At 36.0% G+C, this 22,105-nt stretch overlaps 1 protein-coding gene across 2 annotated transcripts in view; it reads left to right on the top strand.

The window, feature by feature from the left end:
* RAD21 (RAD21 cohesin complex component) overlaps positions 1 to 19,658 on the top strand; it is a 29,346-nt gene extending 9,688 nt beyond the window's left edge. For both annotated transcript variants that reach the window (XM_081111576.1, XM_081111577.1), the window contains exons 3-14: positions 2,721 to 2,850; positions 3,887 to 3,986; positions 6,225 to 6,331; positions 7,025 to 7,231; positions 7,637 to 7,762; positions 8,178 to 8,303; positions 10,498 to 10,721; positions 12,252 to 12,405; positions 12,761 to 12,909; positions 15,127 to 15,276; positions 16,682 to 16,765; positions 18,006 to 19,658. In XM_081111576.1, coding sequence (XP_080967702.1) covers positions 2,721 to 2,850; positions 3,887 to 3,986; positions 6,225 to 6,331; positions 7,025 to 7,231; positions 7,637 to 7,762; positions 8,178 to 8,303; positions 10,498 to 10,721; positions 12,252 to 12,405; positions 12,761 to 12,909; positions 15,127 to 15,276; positions 16,682 to 16,765; positions 18,006 to 18,197 — 1,749 coding nt within the window. In that variant the 3' untranslated portion in view covers positions 18,198 to 19,658. The remainder of the gene's footprint in view (positions 1 to 2,720; positions 2,851 to 3,886; positions 3,987 to 6,224; positions 6,332 to 7,024; positions 7,232 to 7,636; positions 7,763 to 8,177; positions 8,304 to 10,497; positions 10,722 to 12,251; positions 12,406 to 12,760; positions 12,910 to 15,126; positions 15,277 to 16,681; positions 16,766 to 18,005) is intronic.
* Positions 19,659 to 22,105: the final 2,447 nt, after the last annotated feature.

The raw sequence follows: 22,105 nt of genomic DNA, 5'->3' as shown, positions 1-22,105 counted from the left end.
AGGCAGCTGATCAATGAGTCTCTCTCATCATTGCTGTTCCTATCTCCCTCCCTTCCTCTCTGAAATCAATAAAAGTATATTTTTTAAAAATTTTTAAAAGAAAAATGAAGAGTATATGTATACATAAAAGCCTAGAAGGCATACCAAAATCCTAGTAAAGATTTCTCTAGGTGATAGAATTACAGGTTATCTTTATTTTTCTCTTTTTAAAAAACCATTTATTAAACATTGCTTCCTAATCTTTGTTCACATCTATAAGTCTTTCCTTAAGATTGATGTTTAGGAATGTAATTGAAAGGCCAGGTGATAAACTTACATTTTAGATTTCTGATAGGCATTAACAGTTTGTTCTTCGTGGAGATTTTACCAGTTCACACTGCCAGTCAAAGTTGTATGGGAGCATGATTTTTACTTTTTTATAGGTATGCTTTACTGAGGTAAATTTATGGAAAAGGAGAAATTTAGCTCTTTAAATTGATATGTGTGGGTAATTAACATGCATAAGCAAATATTGAGGGTGATTTGCCTGAAAAGTTGAACAACAAATTTTTTCATAGTGTGTGCAGAGTACTTTGTACCACATTACAGACACTACCAATAGTATGCACCAACAGCCAAAAACAAAGGCATACATCAGGTTCAAGAATGATGTAAAAGATTTCAGAGTATATGTGAAAGAACGAACCCACTTTTAAGAACCGCTTCTAAGTGAGCTTTTGATTGATTTTGCTTTATTGTGATAGAATATAAAGATATTTCCACAGGGTAAAGTGGTGATCTGAAAATTTCTAATGTTTGTTTCTTGGTGTGCAGTTGAAAATCATGGTTACTTAGAGCAAGTGTCAGACATGTGGCTCAGTTGCACCTGCGTGACATCTCTTCCCTTCCCTGTGGTTGGAACAGCCACTGGCAACTTCTGCAGAACTTTCCCTGGATATAGAGACCCTGTGTTCTTTATTATACCTGTACTCTTAGCATGAGCTAGCTGCTAAACTCTGAACCAAACTATCCAAAAAGAAAGCCTTTACCCAAACACACTTGTAAAGGTTCTTAATTCTGGACAAGACAATGGCAAGCAAAGGTTTTCGGGGTTTTTCTGTCTTCCTTTCTTTAGGTGAAGGTGCAGTCAATATTTTAAATTTTCTAAGACCACATTTTGTTTTCCATTAGGAGCAATAAGTCCTGGGTTTTTATCACATTTATTATAATTTTAGACACCTAAGAATTTATAGCAGTAAACTTCATAATTTTTGCTATAAGTCATGTCAAGTGGCCATAAATAGCTTGCAAGTCATTATAAATAGAATTCTAGATCCTATAGAGCAGGTACATATAACTTAAAAATAACATGTTTTAGCCCTGGCTGGTTTGGCTCAGTGGAAAGAGCGTTGGCCTGCGGACTGAAGGGTCCCGAGTTCAACTCCCGTCAGGGGCATATGTCCGGGTTGTGGGCTCGATCCCCAGTGCAGGGTGTGCAGGAGGCAGCCAACTGATGATTCTTTCTCATCATTGATGTTTCCATCTCTCACTCTCCCTTCCTCTCTGAAATCAATAAAAATATATTTTAAAAAATAACATGTTTTATAAGTAACATAATTCCCTTATTATAATTTAAGCAAATGTTTAATAACGTTCTTTGCATCCTAAGAATTTGCTAAGTTTTTATGATATGATTGTGAAAATGATATGGGGAAGTTTGAGTTCATGTTGTCTTATTCCCTCAAAAATTTTTTTTAGTATAGCTAGAGAAATTTTGAATCCTTCCATTTACATTGGGTGTTTACTTCTCTCATTCTTTCCCAACCACTGCACCTCATCCTACATTGATCAAGATCTATCTTGGAAAAAAAATAGGCTGAGGAGTGTGAAATAAAAGATAGGTACCATTATCCTTTATCAGTATGCTTGCCAGCCGGGTACTAAAAAAAAAAAAAAAAAAAAAAAAAAAAAAAACAGTGAAAAGTGGCTTAAACAGTAAGGAAGTGAACAGTCTTAATTAGAAGTTTAGAAATAGGAAGGTACAGGATTGGTTCAGCAGTTAATGATGTCATCCAAGGACTTACCATTCTGAGTTTGTTGGCTTCTTTCTTATCCTCATACTTCTGGCCTTGCTAATACAGGGTGACTGCAAGCAGCTCCAAATCCCTCCTATTTACATTAATGCAGGAAAGGGAGAGAGAAGAGAGGGGCGTTCTTCTTTAATGGGAAAATCTTTCTTAGAATCTCTCTGATATACTTTATACTTATTAATCTGACTGAACTGAGTTGCTAATGCAAGAGTAAGCATTAGCAGAGAAGAATGGAGCAATCATCCTTCGAGGCTGGGGACATTCACTTCCCAAACAAAGTCAGTTCAGGGAGCCAGCAAGGAGCAATGGGTCTGGATTGGCAGTCAAAAGTACCACATGCTCCTTAATGTGCTCATGGCAACAATCCATGGAACACCTTAATTTAATGCCTGCTTCATAGCTACCTTCATGTCTGTGTTAACTTCATGGATTACTGCTAGTCTATCCTTTGGGGTACTTGGGGAATTTACAGGTAAAAGCAGTGAAAAATAGAGGTGGTTGAGGTAACTTCAAATAAATGATAAATAATATAAAGAGATAAAGTAAAAACTGCCTAAAAATTTAACAAAATATAAGCTTCAAGGTATGATTATCTATAAAACCAGAAAATTAACTTTATAAATTAGATTAGTATTAATATTTTATTCACAGGTGAAGATGGCACTCCGAACATCAGGACATCTCTTACTGGGAGTTGTTCGAATCTATCACAGAAAAGCCAAATATCTCCTTGCAGACTGTAATGAAGCATTCATTAAGATAAAGATGGCTTTTCGGCCAGGTATTATTGACTTTTTTCTTTTAAATATTCGACTTTCTCATGTTTGGTGTGAAAAACTGCTAAAAAAAATTATATATCAGCATGTCCTGTCTTATTTTAATTTCAATACAAAGGGCTCTTCACAGTACAGCAAGGCTGGGAGAGGCAGTGGTTTGAGAGAGGAAACCCACTTTACTTTTGTTCTACCTGTGTGATTATACAATCCCCTCTTCTTTGTTCTTCCTTTGGAGCTGCCTTTTTCTTTTAGCCCCTCTTGCAGCAACTTGTGTAGAACTCAGTCATCAGAGGTTAAACTGTTGAAAACCAGTTATATTTTTCTTTTTTTTACATACAGAGCTCAGAAAACAAAATTGAGGGTTTTAATTTTTCACAAATAATTTTTAAAGCATTGGTGAAATTTTATTCTAATTAAAGTAATCTGAATGTATAAAAGAGATGCCTTATACAGTATTTTCTACTAAGGTTATGTTCTAGTACTTGAATTTATTTTATTGTATGAATAGTGAAATTTTTAAGATCTGAGATTTTATTTGAAAAGTAAATATTTAGGGCAGAGACTGTGATACTTGGGTGATTTCTAACACATAGCTACTAAGTGCATTTTGTTTAAATAACATGATTTTTTAAATTTTTGTCTTTAAAGCAATGTATATTTATTACAGACAGCTTGGAAAATATAAAAAATTTAAATCTTGTCTCACTTTCCTTAAAACACCCAATTCCTCTTAACATTTGGGGGACTCACTGGTTTGCAGTAATTCCTTATCTTCCTCATACATTTTATGCTTATCTTAAAAACTATTTGTTGATATGTTCTTTTAAAGACTTATTAGCTTCATGCATAATAGTGCTTTGACTTCTTTTGTAAAGGGAGTAGTATGTCTTATGATTATAGAAAGACAAAAGTACTGTGCTTCAAAGTACTTTACATATGTTATCTACCTTCTAGAACATAACCTTGTATACCAACTACCTTTCTTGGATCCCTGGATAATCTTGTGTAGCCAGACTTTGAAGCTTCCCATTTCTTTTCCAGGTGTTGTTGACCTGCCTGAGGAAAATCGAGAAGCTGCCTACAATGCCATTACTTTACCTGAAGAATTTCATGACTTTGATCAGCCATTGCCTGACTTAGAGTATGTCTTTTTTTTTATTTATTTAATAATTGTTGACTTGGTCTATAAGAAAACATATTATTGGCTTCTAAATATACAGTTCTCCTTGGGAATGTTTTGACATTGAATTAACATTTAGCTAAAATATATACTCTTTCATTAAGGATAGGGGAGCCTAAATGGAAGTATGTTTATGTATTTCTAAATATAACCTAAAAGTGCCTCTGTAAGAAAATAGTGTAGAACAGTGATGGCGAACCTTTTGAGCTCAGCATGTCAGCATTTTGAAAAACCCTAACTTAACTTTGGTGCCGTGTCACATATAGAAATTTTTTGATATTTGCAACCATAGTGAAACAAAGATTTATATTTTTGATATTTATTTTATATATTTAAATGCCATTTAACAAAGAAAAATCAACCAAAAAAATGAGTTCGCATGTCATAGGTTCGCCATCACTGGTGTAGAAGATACCAACTTTAACACAGGTAAGATAGGAGAATTCTCATGTGCTTAGGCCAGAGCTTATGTAAACAGAACAGTTGTCCAGATAATATGCTTGATATCATGATACCAGTAAACTTGAACTATTGCTTCATGATTTTTCTTCAGGAAAAAATTAAAATCATCTAGTAAGTTTTGGTTTGTTTTGCCAAGCTATACTCAGCCATAATTTTTGTATTATTTTATTTTAATAAACATAGGAGATAACTTTCTATGAAGACTATGAAAGGGTCATTGTCACAGCACATTTAAGAGGAGAAAGTTGTACAGAGATGGCCATTATTGCACAATACTGTATGTAGTATACTTGCTTCTCTCCTTAAGTCCTCAAAATCCAGCTATCACAACCATGACATGGAGTGTGACTGGAAGTTTCCAAGTGATTGACTACTACAGTTGACAACCAAGAAACCCTCTATACCATAAAGATAAAAGTCCCATTTATCTTTTGACAAATTCCTCTGCTTTTTAAAATGCTCTATGACTCCTAATTAAATTTGAGCTATTTTGATTTCTTTGTGAGTTAATTAGTGCTAGGTAGGCATTATCATTATCTGCCTGCTTTACTGTTTGTTTCCTCTTATACTTCTACTAGAAGCCCGGTGCATGAATTTGTACATGGGTGGTGTCCAGCCAGCCCGCCCCCATTGGGGCCGATTGGGCTGGGCTAGGCTGGGCTGGGCTGGCCAGTCGGCCCTGCCCCCAGTTGGGGGTGGGGGCAACCGGGGCCACAGTGTGCATCAAAGCAACCAGTCATTCTGGCACTCCAGTCACTTGGTTTTCATACATATAGTTTTTTTGTTTGTTTTTTATCATGGAAATTTCTTAACATAGCTAAAAGTAGGTTAGTATTGTGAACTACATGTACTGATTATCCAGTTTTGATTATCAATATTGCCACATTTTATTGATTTTTCACAGAGAAGAGGGAGAGGGATAGAAAGTTACAAACATCAATGAGAGAGAAACATCGATCAACTGCCTCCTGCACACCCCCTACTGGGGATGTGCCTGCAACCGAGGTACATTCATGCCCTTGACTGGAATCGAACCTGGGACCCTTCAGTCCGCAGGCCGATGCTCTATCCACTGAGCCAAACCGGTCAGGGATATATTGCCACTTTTATTTCATATGTATTTCTCCAACTCACCCTCCAGTCCCCACTGAATTATCTTAAAGCAAATAACACATATCTTATTAAATACTGTAAATAACTCAGTATGTAACTCTTTGGAAATAAGGAATTTTTAAAACATACCCATAATAACATACTTTAGAAAACTTAAAGTAATTCCTTACTGTATGTCCAATCAGCGTTCAAATGTCCCAGTTGACACACACGGCCTTTTTTTCTTCTAGCTTGTTTGAGTTAGGTCTGCGCACGGTCTGCATACTTTACTTGGTTGATGTGTCTCATAGTCGCTCAAGAATCTACACCAGCTCTGCATCTCTCATTTTTCCTTGCCATTTAATTGCTAAACTAACCCACTTATGTGTTTTGAACTATTTACATTCTGAATTTGGCCAGTGTTACTGCTGACTGGTGTTTAACATTATGTGAGTTTTGTGGGTTTGTTTTTTTTAATTTATTTAGTATTTTAAAACAATATGAAAGGTTACTTGTTAGAGGAAGAAACAGGTCTCAGAAAAGCCAGGAAACTTTAACTTGTAAATCATTCAGATTCTTGGCCTCCGTGTATTGCTGTATATTATAATAATACTTGACTAAAGTGTATTTGAAATCTTTTTTCAGTGACATCGATGTGGCCCAGCAGTTCAGCCTGAACCAGAGTAGAGTGGAAGAGATAACCATGAGAGAAGACGTTGGGAACATCAGTATCCTACAAGAAAATGATTTTGGTAATAGAGAAATCACTAGTCACTAGCTATAATATTACAATTATGTTTGGTACTGTTAGCAATTTAAAAAAGGAAAATAGGCATTTATTACATTCACAATGACAGAATGACTTAAAATTTCATCTCACATGTTTTTATTAGGAAAAGAATTTGCCTTCGTTCCAGTATATTAAGCATTATTTCCATTTATGCACCAAACTTAGAATTCACTCTTTGCCTACTCCTACTTCCCATACACAGTGATAAAACCTGTATGTTGATTTGTGTGAAAAGTCTCAATGTTGAAGTAATGCGCACTTTTAAACTATTTATGTTGGAACAGTTGCATTGTGCATTCTATTGAAATTCACTATTCAAAACTTGTAGCAAGCCAAATTCTTTTCTTATGAAAATCTATTATAACAAAGTTTATCTATGAATGTTAATGCCCCTTAACAGGCATACATATTTAGATTTACTTAACATATATAGGTAACCTAAATTTGGATCTTAACTTTGTATTTGCCAGTCTTGCCCCAGATTCAGCTTATGAAATACAGATGTTAAAGCTTTAAACTAGATGTTTTAACATTCAAAGATAATCAAGACTTCAGTAAGCAAATGTAACATCATCATAAATCACTAACCTTTTTTATTTTGTATCAGTCATGTTTCTCACTTTTTTCAGTTAATGACTGACTAAAATTTATTCAGGTGACTTTGGAATGGATGACCGTGAGATAATGCGAGAAGGCAGTGCTTTTGAGGATGATGACATGTTAGTAAGCACTAGTGCTTCTAACCTCCTGTTAGAGCCTGAGCAGAGCACCAGCAATCTGAATGAGAAAATTAACCACTTAGAATATGAAGACCAATATAAGGATGACAACTTCGGAGAAGGAAATGATGGTGGCATATTAGGTAGGTCACAAAGTGTTTATTCTAATAATTTCTTTATGTTAGAGCTATTGCTAATTCTGTGTCTTGAGTAACTCTAGGTGTGAATTCCGACCATTGGCTCAGTAAATATTCTGTTTAAATTTTACTAGTTCTTAAAACTGCTGTATTTCTGTTTAATACCTGTGTTAAGTAAATATATTTTAAATAGAGATAAGAACTAAAGAATATAAATTAGGAGTGAGAAATTTTTTTATATACTAAATGTTTTATACTTTCATACACTACCCTGAAGAGAAACAGATGCAAATTGAATACAGATTTAAGTTTTTAAATGTAATCCATTTTAACATAATTGTATTTTTCCAGTGATTGAATATTCTTTTAGCATTTTTTTGAATAACATTTAAATTATATTCCCTATTTCAGATGACAAACTCATTAGTAATAATGATGGCGGTATCTTTGATGATCCTCCTGCCCTATCGGAGACGGGGGTTATGTTGCCAGAACAGCCTGCACATGATGATATGGATGAGGATGATAATGTGTCAAGTAAGCATTTCATGTTTAGTGACCTGGGCATGATTGTATGATAGCCAGAGAGATACTTAACAAAAAGAACACACACTGAAAGTTCAAGCTTTTAATGAACAAACTGTAAATCTTAAAACAGTGCTTTTGATAGATTGTTAGTTCTGGGTCTCTTAAATGTTTAACCCTATGCCCCCACCCCTTTTTTGGCCAAAGATAAGGGAGACTTCAATAAGCAAATGTGACATCATCATCATCATCATAAATCACAGGGTTCGATTTGGAGGACTTCTTCAGATCTAGAAAACCTTTTTCTTGGTACCAATGGGTTTCTTTTTGTTGTTTTATTTTTTTCCAGTTTTATAGAGGAATACTTTATCTGTAGGGTATATGTTAAATAACCAAGCCTTTTGTGACCAAAGTTCTGTTTTCATAGTGGGTGGTGGGCCTGATAGTCCTGATTCAGTGGATCCTGTCGAACCAATGCCGACTATGACTGATCAAACAACACTTGTTCCGAATGAGGAAGAAGCCTTTGCTTTGGAACCTATCGATATCACTGGTGAGCACACATTTGACTTATAAAACTTACTAAAACATAAGATCCTGGTTCTGGCTGTTGTCCACTAAATTCCTGCTCTCATTTTAGATAACTGGTCTTCTTTCTTCTTGGTCACAGTCGTCTAGCAGAATCTTTATTTAATTCAAATATAATTTGAGTATCTGAAAGAATATTCATGCAAGTTGTTGTGAAATATAAAATATAGAACAAGTTTTCTGCTCGTATGTAGTCTCTGGATTCTCAAAATGCTAACAGGTCACGTGTAACAGAAAACATTGGAAGGTATTTTACAGTAAAATACAGGACTGGCTAATCAGTTATCTTCCAAAGTTCTATACAGTTGGGCTCCAGTCTAGGTAACCTAAAAAAAATCAGAGGTTCTAAAAGCAGTATTCTTATTATATAAGAATATCCTATATAATAAAAGCATAATATGCTAATTAGACCAGACGTTCTTCCGGACGAAGCTGGGGCTATGCGGGCCAAGACAGAGGCAGTCGCCACTGTGGGTGGGGGGCCTTGCCCCTTGCACGATTTTCATGCATCAGGCCTCTATTATATAAGCAGCATAACAAAACAATTGGGGGGAGGGGCCTGCTGCTTCTGAATGAAAGAAGCAGTTTGAGATACATAATTTGGGTGTGAAATTTTAAAATTTCTAGATAGTTTATGGGTACAATGGGATAGAATACTTGAAATCAGTTACAGTATATTCAAGATAAGTTGTTACTTTTAAATATACATGGTTAACCTTTTGGTTTTTCTACTTAAAATCTGGTCACCAAAAATTGTGACTTGGGCTCCTGGTTTAAAAAGAGCGCTTATTAAGTACCTGACTGTGTAGGAACTAAAAATGTAACAATGAAATAAATCTTTATCCTCATGGAACACTAAAATATGTACTATTTTAGTGACATATTAAATGAGGTAAAGGAGGTAAACTGCAGTGTTTAAAATAGGCTTTGCCAGTTGTTTGAAGAACTTGAACTTTTAGGGAAAGGAACTCTGAGTAGCTGGAGAACAGTTTAGACAAAGGCTGTCACTCTATAACGTTTTTTTAATCTTAAACCACATAAATAATTGTATATAAAAATCTGTGGGGGCCCTGGCCAGTGTGGCTCAGTTGATTAAAGCATCATCCTATGCATTGAAGGGTCGTAAGTTTGATTCCTGGTCTGGGTGTATACGGGAGGAAACCGATCTGTTTCTCATGTTGTGGTTCTCTCTCTTCCTTTCCCTAATCAATAAAAACATGTCCTCAAGTGAGGATTTTAAAAAAATAAAACCTATGGGATATAACATGTATGACAGGATAAAATCTTAACGAATTTACTTAATCCCATGAGCTGGATTTTTGTTGTTATCTTCAAAGATTGAGGTAAAGCTATCTACTTTACCATTCTAGTGAGGTTTAGAAATGAATATACATGTCTGTGATGGAGTTCCAGATGCATCTGGCTGGGTTTGGGCTTGTTTCACTTCAGGCTGCTTTTACAACTGCCATATATGAATTGTAACCTTTCCAATAAAAATCCTAGTAATTGCAACCATTTATGGAGGACTTAATCTGTGCCAAACAGTCTTAAGTATTTCACAACCTCTGTAAGTGGTTGGCCATATTGCAAATAAGAAAATGAAGAGGTAAGCAAGATGAAGTCAACTCTTCTTGTATTCAACTTTTACTCTACTAATAAGGCAGCTCAGAACTTGAGCCTAAGTGTGATATGTTCCATGTTTACTGTATAGTTACATGGATAAATATATTGGCTCTTGAATTTACTCATTTTGTACTAAATCCATATTCATTTATTCTGAAAACTTTTACTGAGCGCCTGTTGAATGCCAGCCTCTTTTCTGCGTGGTGCTTGGGAAACCTAATTTAAAAGAGATTCTGGTCCTGGCTGGTGTTACCCAGGTTGCTGGCTTGATCCCTGGTAGGCGGTATGCAGGAAGCAGCAGATTGCTATTTCCTTCTCACATCAACATATTTCTCTCTCCCCCCCTCTTCATTCCTTTCTAAAAATTAATTTAAAAACCTTTAAATGAAAGAGAAAAAGAGATTCTGCCCTCATGAGGTTTAACTTTCCTAGTGGGTTTGTAGAAAAGCAGGAGATACAATGAGACCAAGTCTGGGCACTGTGTGTTTTCTTGCTGCCCTCTCGGGAAAATGACTTTCTTTTCTTTTTCATTTCAGTCAAAGAAACAAAAGCTAAGAGAAAGAGGAAGTTAATTGTTGACAGTGTCAAAGAGTTGGATAGTAAGACCATTAGAGCCCAGCTTAGTGATTATTCTGACATTGTTACAACTTTGGATCTGGCACCACCCACCAAGAAATTGATGATGTGGAAAGAGACAGGGGGAGTGGAAAAGCTTTTCTCTTTACCTGCCCAGCCTTTATGGAATAACAGACTACTGAAGGTAACAGTTTGCAGGATTTATTATTTCTTACACATTTTGACCATTTTTTAAAAATACTTTTAAAACTTCTGTTTGAATAATTTTTGATCAAGTATTTGCCAATTATACCGTACCTTCTTTTTTTAAATCACAGTATACTGAACTTACCTTGATCTGAAAGATGGTAATGAGTGACACTTGCATTTCTAAAAGATGTAGAATGAATATTCCCTATACAACAAAGCTACTGGCATTTTTAGTAGTTCTGTCTTCAATACATTAGTTCTGTTGCTTTATTGTGCACTGTGCTTCCAGTCTGCAATCTTTAGATGTTGCTTTCTGGCTGAAACGTGTAATAGTTATACTTTTTCCACTGGCTTTATGAGAAGAGGCCCTCTCTGCTCACTTGAGGTTCCAGAGTACTCCAAAACAAGATTCTGGGGCATCTTGTGAGTGACAGACGCAGTGTTGATAGGTTGTTACTCTTTGTAAGGTTGTAATATGTATAGAACCAATTGATTTCACTTTATGCATTGTATTCTAAATTGTAAAGTGTTTCAAAGCAGCAAGACAATGGTAAAACTGCTTTTTATTGAAAGCATGGTCCTATAACATATTCATCTGGAAAATTTATATTGTTTGACTTAGTGGCCTTCTTATAGGAGTTTTTTTCTAAGGAAGTAATTCAAAATACGGAAAAGGCATTTCTTTGAAGATGTTAATTACATTGTTGCTTATAGTTAATTTTTTAAAAAGAAACTTAAAATATTGAAAAATGTTTCAAGTGTGAGATACATATATCTCCTCGATGGAATATTTTATTAAAATGATAGGTGATAAAGCACTGTGTAAAATTGGATTGAGTATTAAGTATCAATATGAAAATAAAACTTAGACGTTTTAGTTTATTTGCCTAAAGTTTGTCTCTAAGTTACAAGACAATGGATTTAAAATTTTCACTGAACTTTTTAAAAATTTAATATGTTATAATTTGAAAGCCTGTATTTAAAGTCATTTTAACACATTTCGTACCGCTCAGGAGTTTTCTCGTGTTTCGTGCGCCATCTGTTAAGGACCTCTCACTAGTGTTCTCGTTTTTCACGCCCATGGAAAAAGGAGCGAATCTAGATACTTATGTAAATTTTGTTTGGTCCCTCTTCATAGAGGAAAATGTTTTACGCAGTACCATACGTGAAAAAAATACTAGGAACTTTAATTGTTTAATTGTTTAATTGTTTTTGTAAATAAAAACGTTAAGATTATTGAAAAACAACACCTGGAGTGCATTATGATTTAAATAACGTGCAGTTTGCCCAAAAACGTGCAGTCCCTGGCGTATGTCTTAGAGATTTCTATGCGATACGCAATGTGTTAAGCTGGAATGAACTATGAGTATGTTATGACATTTAGTAGAAATTATGCTAAATATATATACACTGATTACAACTATATTAAAACTTATGGAAAATAGAAATGTCGGTGGCTTTTTCGTTAATAATGTGACTTATTTTATAATTGAGTGGTTTTTTTCCCCTTACTTTTTTTTTATAGCTCTTTACACGCTGTCTTACACCTCTAGTTCCAGAAGATCTTAGAAAAAGGAGGAAAGGAGGAGAGGCTGATAATTTGGATGAATTCCTCAAAGAATTTGAGAATCCAGAGGTTCCCAGAGAAGAACAGCAACAGCAGCAACGTGATGTTATCGGTCTGTTCTTTTGTGATAGTTCCCTAATGACATTTATGTGAACAATATACTCAATGTTTTTGGACAGGGAAATACATGCCTTATTATATTGTGATTGCTTTGTTAGATATGAAGCTTTGTTTTCATGATTGGCTGTATGATAGTCTGCTAAAGGATTATCTTGCATTGGACTGGAGGTGGGACATAAGGTCCTTTCCCACCTTTAAGTGTATTACAAATTGAGTGATCTTTGTGGAGGAAATTTTATTTGGCATCTCCATTAGAGAAAGTACCTACATTTTAGTGTATTAATATTAAAAGTAAATGGGTCAAGACTATATGTATGACCTTAGTCTTTCCATATGGCCAACTGCAGATGAGCCCATTTTGGAAGAGCCAAGCCGCCTCCAGGAGTCGGTGATGGAGACCAGCAGGACAAACGCAGATGAGTCAGCCATGCCTCCTCCACCACCTCAGGGAGTTAAGCGAAAAGCAGGACAAATTGACCCAGAGCCTGTGATCCCTGTAAGTAAGCACATCTCTCCATCACAATGTTTGTATGTATGGGGGTATTAGACATTCATTTTAAATCCCTGGTACTGGCGAGTGTTATTTAGGGAGCCCTTTTAAAGTATCTTGGTTTAGGCAGAAAATGTGAAGGCGCATGGGTCCAAAGAGGAATAGCAGCCAAGGGTATGAGCACAATGTGCCTTAAGTGAGAGAAGATGCTCTAGGAATTTTCAGTCTTTCTGACTCTTCTTGAATAGTGTTGCTTCAGCGTGGCCTATAGTGAGCACCTTGACCAGGGGTCCTCAAACTACGGCCCGCGGGCCACATGCAAATACAAATATTGTATTTGTTCCTGTTTTGTTTTTTTACTTCGAAATAAGATATGTGCAGTGTGCATAGGAATTTGTTCATAGTTTTTTTTTAAACTATAGTCCGGCCCTCCCAACGGTCTGAGGGACAGTCAAGTGGCCCCCTGTTTAAAAAGTTTGAGGACCCCTGCTCTTGACCCTGAACTTGGTTCTGGTTTTATTTTTCTTTCTCAAATATTAGTCCAGGGTGAATCTGATAATTCTAGATAAAATCATAAAACCAGTATATTGAACCTGTTAAATTCTACATGTATTAAATATTTTGTGAGTAAAATAAAACAAACTTTCTGCTAGATAGGATTTTTGTACTTGAAAATAAGCTAGTAGATTCTTGTACATTCCAGGCCAAGTGTGAACAGATTGTCACTTCTCTAGTTTCAGTTGTCTGACCTCTTTATTTTGCTTTGAGCAAATGCGAACATTCTCCAGTTTTACTGAGAAATAATTAACATTGTATTAGTCTAAGGCAGCAGTTCACAACCTGTGGGCCGCGACCCCTTTGGCGGTCAAACGACCCTTTCACAGGGGTCGCCTAAGACCATCCTGCATATCAGATATTTACATTATGACTCAGAACAGTAGCAACATTACAGTTATAAAGTAGCAAAGAAAATTTTATGGTTGGATCACATGAGGAACTGTATTTAAAGGGCCAGAGGTTGAGAAACACTGGTCTAAGGTGAAAAGCATGATTTGATACATGTAAATGTTATTAAATGATTACACTAAGGACTGTCCTTTGTCCATTGTATATATTCTTGGCTCTTTTGTTGTAAATTAATTGACCAGGTATGTATGGCTTTATTCCTGGACTCTCAATTCTGTTTCAGGTTCTGGTTCAATCTTTAACAAATATTTTTGCATATTTCCAGAGGTAGGCAATTTTAAGGCTATCTCATTAAATGACCCATTTAATAATCAGTATACTTTCAAATTGCCGAAAAACAAATTAAGTTCACTAAGGATAAGAAAACTAAAGTATAACGGAAGTAAGGTCAGTTTAAGACTTCTCAACCATAGAATAAATGAATCTGGTTCAGCCTCCATCAAGGGACATTGACAAGATAGCCTGCCAGTTTTAAGAACTAGTTCTCTGCCCTCTGGTGGTAAGAAGTCTAAAAAGAGCGTTTTTCTCTATGAGCTCAGGAGTAGGAACAGGTGAGTTGATTATTCTAGTACCTCTCCTGGTAATTGTTCCTTGACATTCCTTTAGTTTGTTACAGACTGTTTTTTCATTGTTGTTTTTTTAAATATTAAAGCCTCAGAGGAAGGAAATTTAAAAGAGATGGACCTCCAAAATCATCTCTTTTCTATTTGCTGCTCTTTTTTTTTTTTAGAGCCCAAGTTAGTTGGATAGCCTTAAAGCAGTTGTGTGCAGTAATGGTGATAGTAGCAGGCTAATTGATGGGTTTCTGTACTGCCCTGGAGTAAGTTCTGTTTTGTGTGTTTTTTTTCTAAAATGTTACTATATAAAGTTTGGGGGATGTTTACTGTTTATGGTTTTTCTTATTTGCAAATTTCTCACATAGACTTAAGTTTTTGACTCCTAAAAAGTATAAAAACACTTTTGTTCTAGGAAAATAAGGTAATGGATCCATTTTTTTTTGTAAACTACTTTAATGTCAAAGCTTTACAAGTAAAAGAAAGATTTACAGTTGTGTGTGAAAAGTTTATTTTTGTGTTCTTTTCCATATGAATAACTGCAAGCTTGCTTTTGCTCCCACCCTGTATAATCAATTTTTGGTTGTGAGGAAGTATGCAATATTGCCCCAGTATTTCTTTTCATTTTGAAAACTTGAGCAAATTTAAAAGAAGCTACCCTTAAAATGTGCATCTTAAATTGCCTTATTTTTATTGTTTTAAGCCTCAGCAAGTAGAGCAGATGGAAATACCTCCTGTAGAACTGCCCCCAGAAGAGCCTCCAAATATCTGTCAGTTAATTCCAGAGTTAGAGCTTCTCCCGGAAAAAGAAAAGGAGAAAGAGAAGGAGAAAGAAGAAGAGGAAGAGGAGGAGGTAATGTTAATGTCCTGAAAAAACCCCAATTCACCTTTAGCAAAAATCTACCAGCTTTTTTAATTTTCATATTAGCGATTAAGTTCATTGATGTTGAGCATTAGAGTGATGAAAACATGTTTATAAACATGAAGCAAATTTTAAACCAAATGTTTAGTGATCTAGCTCATCAGTAAGAACATCAAATTGTATGCTCTGCTATAACTCATTGGCTTTTGAAGGACATGGGACTGCCCTTCACTGGTTTCGTTGCTTCACAACTAAATTGCTTGTAGCTGCTTTTATTATCTTGTGGTCAATAGTCAGTTCTTACTATTACTGTTATCTATGGCCTGGAAATCAGATAACCAAACATTTATCGTTTTGTTTTTATTAGACTGGAGTAGGATGTGACTTTAGATTGAGTGAAGGCTGGCATGACTCTTATTTTTTAAAAAGTATGGAGATGCTTTAGGAATGGATTTCTTTTTCCTGGAGCATGCTTTGGCTGTTAAAATATTTGACAACATCGAGAACCTCAAGAACTTTATTTAGATCTTTATTTTAAATGCCTTCCAGGTGGCATTGAAGCTTTTAAATTTCTTCCAAGACTAAAAGTTATGGATTGAACACATTTCATTAGCACTTAGTGCTTAAGATTTAGTATGAGCACTACATTGTTTTAAAGTCGAAATTTAGCCCCAGAGCTACTCTAGCCTATGTATTAGAGTGTGCCATTATCTCAGACTTAGCATTGAATTAGTATTTAAAAGTCATTGTGCTACCTGTTAGGTGTACAGCTGTTCACTTCCGACTCTTTGGGAGTGGTGATAGTTCTAGTCTATCCTGGGAGCTAGGTGGCTCAAGTAAAATATATATAATGGGTCATAGCCCACTTCTTTTAAAAATACCATATAGACTAAGTACTACTTGCTCATCTTTGCTAGTTTGTGGCCTCTTCTCTGGTACTGGTCCACAATGAGATTAGGAATCTGCCAGATTATAAATCACCTAGAATATCATGCTCCAAAAATAAAGCATAACATGCTGTTGATCTCAACTGAATATGTTAGTGGCATAGTTGATTTATATCTCAGCATAAGTTCCTTCCTTATTTTAACAGGGGCCAAATAACCAACCAGCAATAGTCCATGGACCATGCTGTATAGAGCACATCTTTATAGACCAGTACAGAATTTCATATTCAGCCAAATGTTTGCTTGCAGGTACAGAGGACTTTCTTTTGTAATTTAAGAAAGACAAACTTCACACTAGATTTAAGTGATTTTTCAGCAGGATCAAATATAGTTTTCTATTAGTCAAAATAGTTCAAATTAATTTAGAGCTTTCAGGAAATACAGAAATAGAAATTTCATTTTGCAGCAGATTTTTATCAGCTTACTTTTATGGGGTCATCTTCATTCAGGATGAAGATGCTTCGGGGGGTGATCAGGATCAAGAAGAAAGAAGATGGAACAAAAGGACTCAGCAGATGCTTCATGGTCTTCAGGTATGCCGGGGCAGTCTTAGAATCCTCAGCAAAGAATTGTGCCATTACTCCCTCAAAAAAAAAAAAGTTACATGGTATAACCGGAATACCTATTACATATTTTAAAATGTTACTTTTCTATGATTAATCTTACAAGCAGAATTGTGGTGGTGATTTATGGTACTCCTTTGTGTGTCATTTTATTTTTGGTTGAGCAAATTTAATCTCTGAATAATTCAATTTGTCAAATTGTTGTAATGTCAGATGTCACTTACCTTATCTAATATTTTAAGGCCCAAGGGTATCTTAAGCATCTATGACAGGGGTGGGCAACCTTTTTGTGAGTGTGTGCCAAAACCAGCAAAATCTGACTCAAAATTCATCTGCGTGCCAACCCTAATTTTTTTGAGAACATGTTACGCCTACTTGATATCTCTTAAGGTGAAGAACCTTGAAGAAATAAAATTCATTCGAGCAACAAAAGCACAGTATATGATGTTGAAAAATACATTTATTTTTTAATGTATACATGTACACTAATAGTCTGACAGAAAACTATGACTCCGTTTGATATTATCAGTGGGACTTTGGCTACCGCATCACTGATGACAGAGATTTTACATCAGGTTTATATTTCGTGACCTTCAGAGATATGCACAAACTACTACTTTCATCCGTCAGGCTACTTCTATTACGAGACTTAACAAAATTCATCACTGAGAACAAAGATTCACAAGTGTGTGTAGATGAAACCAAAACACCGGTAGGATCTGTTAAGGCAGAGGCATAGAAATTGCTCTTCCCCTCTCTCATCAATCCATGTCTGTGGTCTTTAAGATAACTTGTTATGTAAATTTATTTATCTAAGCTGCACCTACACTGAATTTTTCTGAAAAATAAAAGTTGATATTAAGAAAGGGTTTCGAGTGCCAGCAAAAGTTACTGGCGTGCTAGGGACCCCTGATTTATGACATACCAGGAAAGTTGCTCATGGTTTCCCAAATAAATTTGGAGGATAGTTGGAATCAATTGAATTAGATGTCCAAAGAAGATGAGTCATTTTAATATTTCTTGGATCTATGATATACCATGATCAACTTTCTTTTTACCTTCTTGACTGATGTGAGAATCACTCTTACTATTCAAAATCTTCTCCCAGCCTCCAATAGAATATACAGTATACTTTTTCGAGTATCCCCAAATAGCATAGTACTATACAAATTACTTTCATTTAATTCCTTTTTTTTTTTTTTAATTTCAGCGAGCTCTTGCTAAAACTGGAGCTGAATCTATCAGTTTGCTTGAGTTATGTCGAAACACAAACAGAAAGCAAGCTGCAGCAAAGTTCTACAGTTTCTTGGTTCTTAAAAAGCAGCAAGCTATTGAGCTGACACAGGAAGAACCATACAGTGACATCATCGCAACACCTGGACCAAGGTTCCACATTATTTGAGCAGCTTATAGAAGTATTGTAGCTAGTGTTCATTTCACTAGTGTGTAAAAATTGCCCCCATGTGTAGGGCACACAAAACCCTTTAAGAAATTCAGATTTTTGTCTGTACAAAGTCTCTGCATTTTTCTTCATTTTTTCCAGTATTTTAAATTCATCAGTTTCACCTTTAAGGGAAACTGCTTGTATGGATTGTGTTCTGATGGAGAAAACAAGCACCCAAGATTAAACAGTTCAGAATATATGTGTGCAATATTGGCGCATGCAATAATGTTGAATAGCAGTCAAAAGTCAGGATTTTTATCTGTTCTCCATGACTGCAGTGGAAAGGAAAACTTGTCAGGAAAAATGTCTGAACTAGGGTGTGAATCTTAGGAAGAAATTGTCCTTTCCCATCAGTAACACTGGCAATCTTCTTGTAACCACTGTTCTTTGGGATGGTGCCCAAAACAGATTGTCCTTGAGATATGTAAAGTGTAATTCCATGATGACCAAGGGGGTGTGTGAAATTGTGTTGTAACTCATCCCCTTCAGTTACAAAAGGATGGGACTATTTTAAAAGCATTCCACGAATCTTTTTTATGAACCTTACTATCCTGAAATCTGTTGTTTTAGTGAGGCTCTAAGATCAGCAGAAATAGACTTTTTAGAGTAGAATGATTTTAAACAATTTTCCAAGAGCTAAAAATCAAAGTTTTAAAAAGATGTTTAGGTGTATTGAAGTATTCAGATCATGAAAATAGAAATTGCTATTCCAACTGAAAGGACAAGACTGATGGGAAATCATATACCTGGTTGACTTAACCTTTCAGCAGACAATGCTGTAAAAACTAATGGCTTCTCTCATATTTATTGTAAGTTTTATTACTGACCTCTTTTTCCAACGCTGTACACTGTGTTTGGAACTTTAATAGCTTTGCAACAGCAATCCTGTATCCAGTTTCCTATAATTTAAGTGAAGAAAAACATCCAATAAAGGCTTTATAATTAACAGACCAGATAGCACCAGAAATCATGTGACTTATGATTATCAAAATGTCTTAACTTTTAGGGAAAAATTACACTGAGAGTTCTAGCTTAAGTGGTGGCACTTTTGTGGAAAAAATCACTTTCAAAACTCAGACTTCAGTGTATACCCAGTAATTTAAAATTAAGTGAAATGTTTTAAATTTGTGAATGCGTAATCACTGTTTTGATGATTCATTTTCTTGAGAATGGTAATTGTATAAAATTGCTATTGCAGCTTTATTTTCAATATAATGTGCCTGTAAACCATTGATTTTTCTCCCTTTGTAAAAAGACATTGTAGATAATTGAATGATTATAGAAAGGTCATTAGTTTCTTGTTACACATTTTGTTAGTCTGGTTTTTGTTGCTTTATTGGGTTTAATATTGTTCTTGAAAATAGTTGATGCTATGTTATGTATAACTTTTCTAATAAAAGTTGTGTTATAAGCTGTAAATTTTTGAGGTATTGGTTATACAGTTGGTGATGTTCACATGAAAAACACTGCTGAAAGAAGTGAATTATTCTAGACAAAGCCAACAGAAGGTAAGGCATAATTATCCATGCAAATAGTAAATGGATTTTCAAAATGTCTTAGACTAAATATGAAACAGTAGTTTAACAGAAGACCTGACACCAACAAATGGCTGCTGCTAACCCCTAAGTACGTATAAATTACGACATGCCTATAGGTGTCCATACTTGGGGTCCTAAACAAATTTGGCTGAGAAGCATGTTGCAGAGATTTCCTGAGTTCATCTTAAAGCCTACTGAAAGCCAGGGCACTCGGTAACCTGGAGTAAACTCGAATTTACATTCAAGCTTAGGACTGGTCTCACTCCCCACTGTGAGCTCTGAGACAACTAAGACTTTGATGCTGTCTGTAACAGGAAAAACTGTTTACTAAGTACCAGTTATCTTCAAATCCAAAGATTTTTAGTTTAGGGCTCACCACCTATGGCAAAAGAATAGCAGTAAAGAATTAAAATCCAATATGGAAAGGTTAGAAGCCTAGAACACAGTATGCCAGAGTTCCTGGGAGTAGTCCAGAAAGGATTCTCAGACGATAAAAAGCTTTTGCTAAGATTTGAAAGATGGCTCAACATAGTAAAGTGAAATGGGTTTCATTTTAGATACAGCAGAACCATAAGTTTGATTTAGGACTTAAAAGCCTACAGATACTTGGAGAGCAGAATCCTGTCTTGACTTCCTCACACAGCTGCCAAAGGGTGCAGTAGAAGGAGCAATGGGCCAGAGGTCCGGAAACAGCTTCTCATCTTAATTTGATTTTGAAGCCTAAAACTTAAACTTCTCTATCTGGGCCTACTTCTAAGATAAAACGAAGATCAGGTCACGCCTGTTTCCAAGAGATGTGAAAATCCTGAGCTAATTTAAAAGAATTTTAAAAGCAGCTAACCTTTGTATGACGGTGGTTACTTTTTTTCAGGTCAAGTTCTTAACCTTTCTAATCCCAGGGTACGTCTCCACATGGAGGGATGACATGGCACCTCAGTCCATCTAAAATAATTCTAGTTATTCCTTCAGACCCCCTAATGCCTCATCTTGGTGAGTGGCCATATCTTCCAGTGTCTTGCAATTCCAATTTAGACTAGCCACATTTCAAATGTTCATTCGCCATAGGTGACTAGTGTTGCACTAAAGGTCACACAATCTTAAGATTAATACTCCTAAACCTGTGCAAGGTGCTTAGAGTCTAAGGATGCACAAAAACAAGCCAGGTTCTCCGCCTTCATGGAGTTTACATTCTAGCATGAAGACTAATAAACAAGAAGCATACGTCAAAATTGAATGATAGCTTGCAGTTCCAATAGGGTGGTCAGAGGAAGCCTCATTTAGAAGGCGAAGTTTTGTGCAGACTTGAGTGTTAAACAAGGATGTACAAAAGAAGAGTGTTTCAGAAGAAAGAAAGGGGTAGGGCAAAAACAGGGACATAGGTGTATGCCTGACATTGAAGATAAGGCAAGACCAGACACTGAATAGAATAAAATGGGAGATAACAGGCTAGGTCATGTACAGCAGAGGTTCTCAACCTTGCTGCCCTTTAAAATCACCCAGGAAGTTTTAAGAAGTACGTGCAGGTTCAGCTCTGAGCAGAGTGTTTCTCCAGAACAAAATAGGTGAGTGGATGCATGGGCAGAAGGATTTATGAAGTAATGGATCTCCCACCACTGTGGTATCTTATTTACTGTGTGCTTTGGAGTAATTCCTAACAGTCTACCACCAGGATCTGATGTGAGAAAGGTCAAGTGAGAAGAAAATATATTTGCAGTTAAATGGACCAGGGTTGCCTTGCGACTCCATTTATTCAATCATAAATTGGAGCTATTGGTACAGAACTTGCAGTCTTGTAAAGATGACATGAAACATAGTGCCTAAAACAGTGGGTACTTGATAAGTGGTGGCTAGTGTAAAATGTTTAAAGCAAGGGATTCATATTAGAAAATGGAGTTTTCAGAATATGAATTTGACAGTGGGGTGCAAAATGGCGTACTGAGACTAAAATTAGTTGTAAACACGAATCTGAACATTCCCTCCCTGTCAGTACCTTATCTTCCTTCTACCTGGGCTGCAAAGATGGTGACAGAAGGCTCCTGGACTCCCCATCTCCCATGGACACCCCAAATGGAGCTATACATGGAGCAATTTCCTTTGAAAGAAATCCAGAGACTAGCAGCGTGACTCCCTACACATTGGGAGAATAAGAAAATGCATCAAAACACAAAAGGCTGTCACTCCGCCATAAAGCCCACACCCAGCCCGGTTGGAAGGGAACTCCAGCCCTCTCCCTCTAGCTCAGCGGTTCTCAACCTGTGGGTCGCGACCCCTTTGGTGGTCAAACAACCCTTTCACAGGGGTCGCCTAAGACCATCCTGCATATCAGAA

The sequence above is a fragment of the Myotis nattereri genome (genome assembly GCF_964212035.1).
Source record: "Myotis nattereri genome assembly, chromosome: 17".
NCBI classification, from domain to species: Eukaryota; Metazoa; Chordata; class Mammalia; order Chiroptera; family Vespertilionidae; genus Myotis; species Myotis nattereri.
The sequence above is the reverse complement of the archived record's forward strand: the minus strand, read 5'-3'. Positions and strand labels throughout refer to the sequence as shown.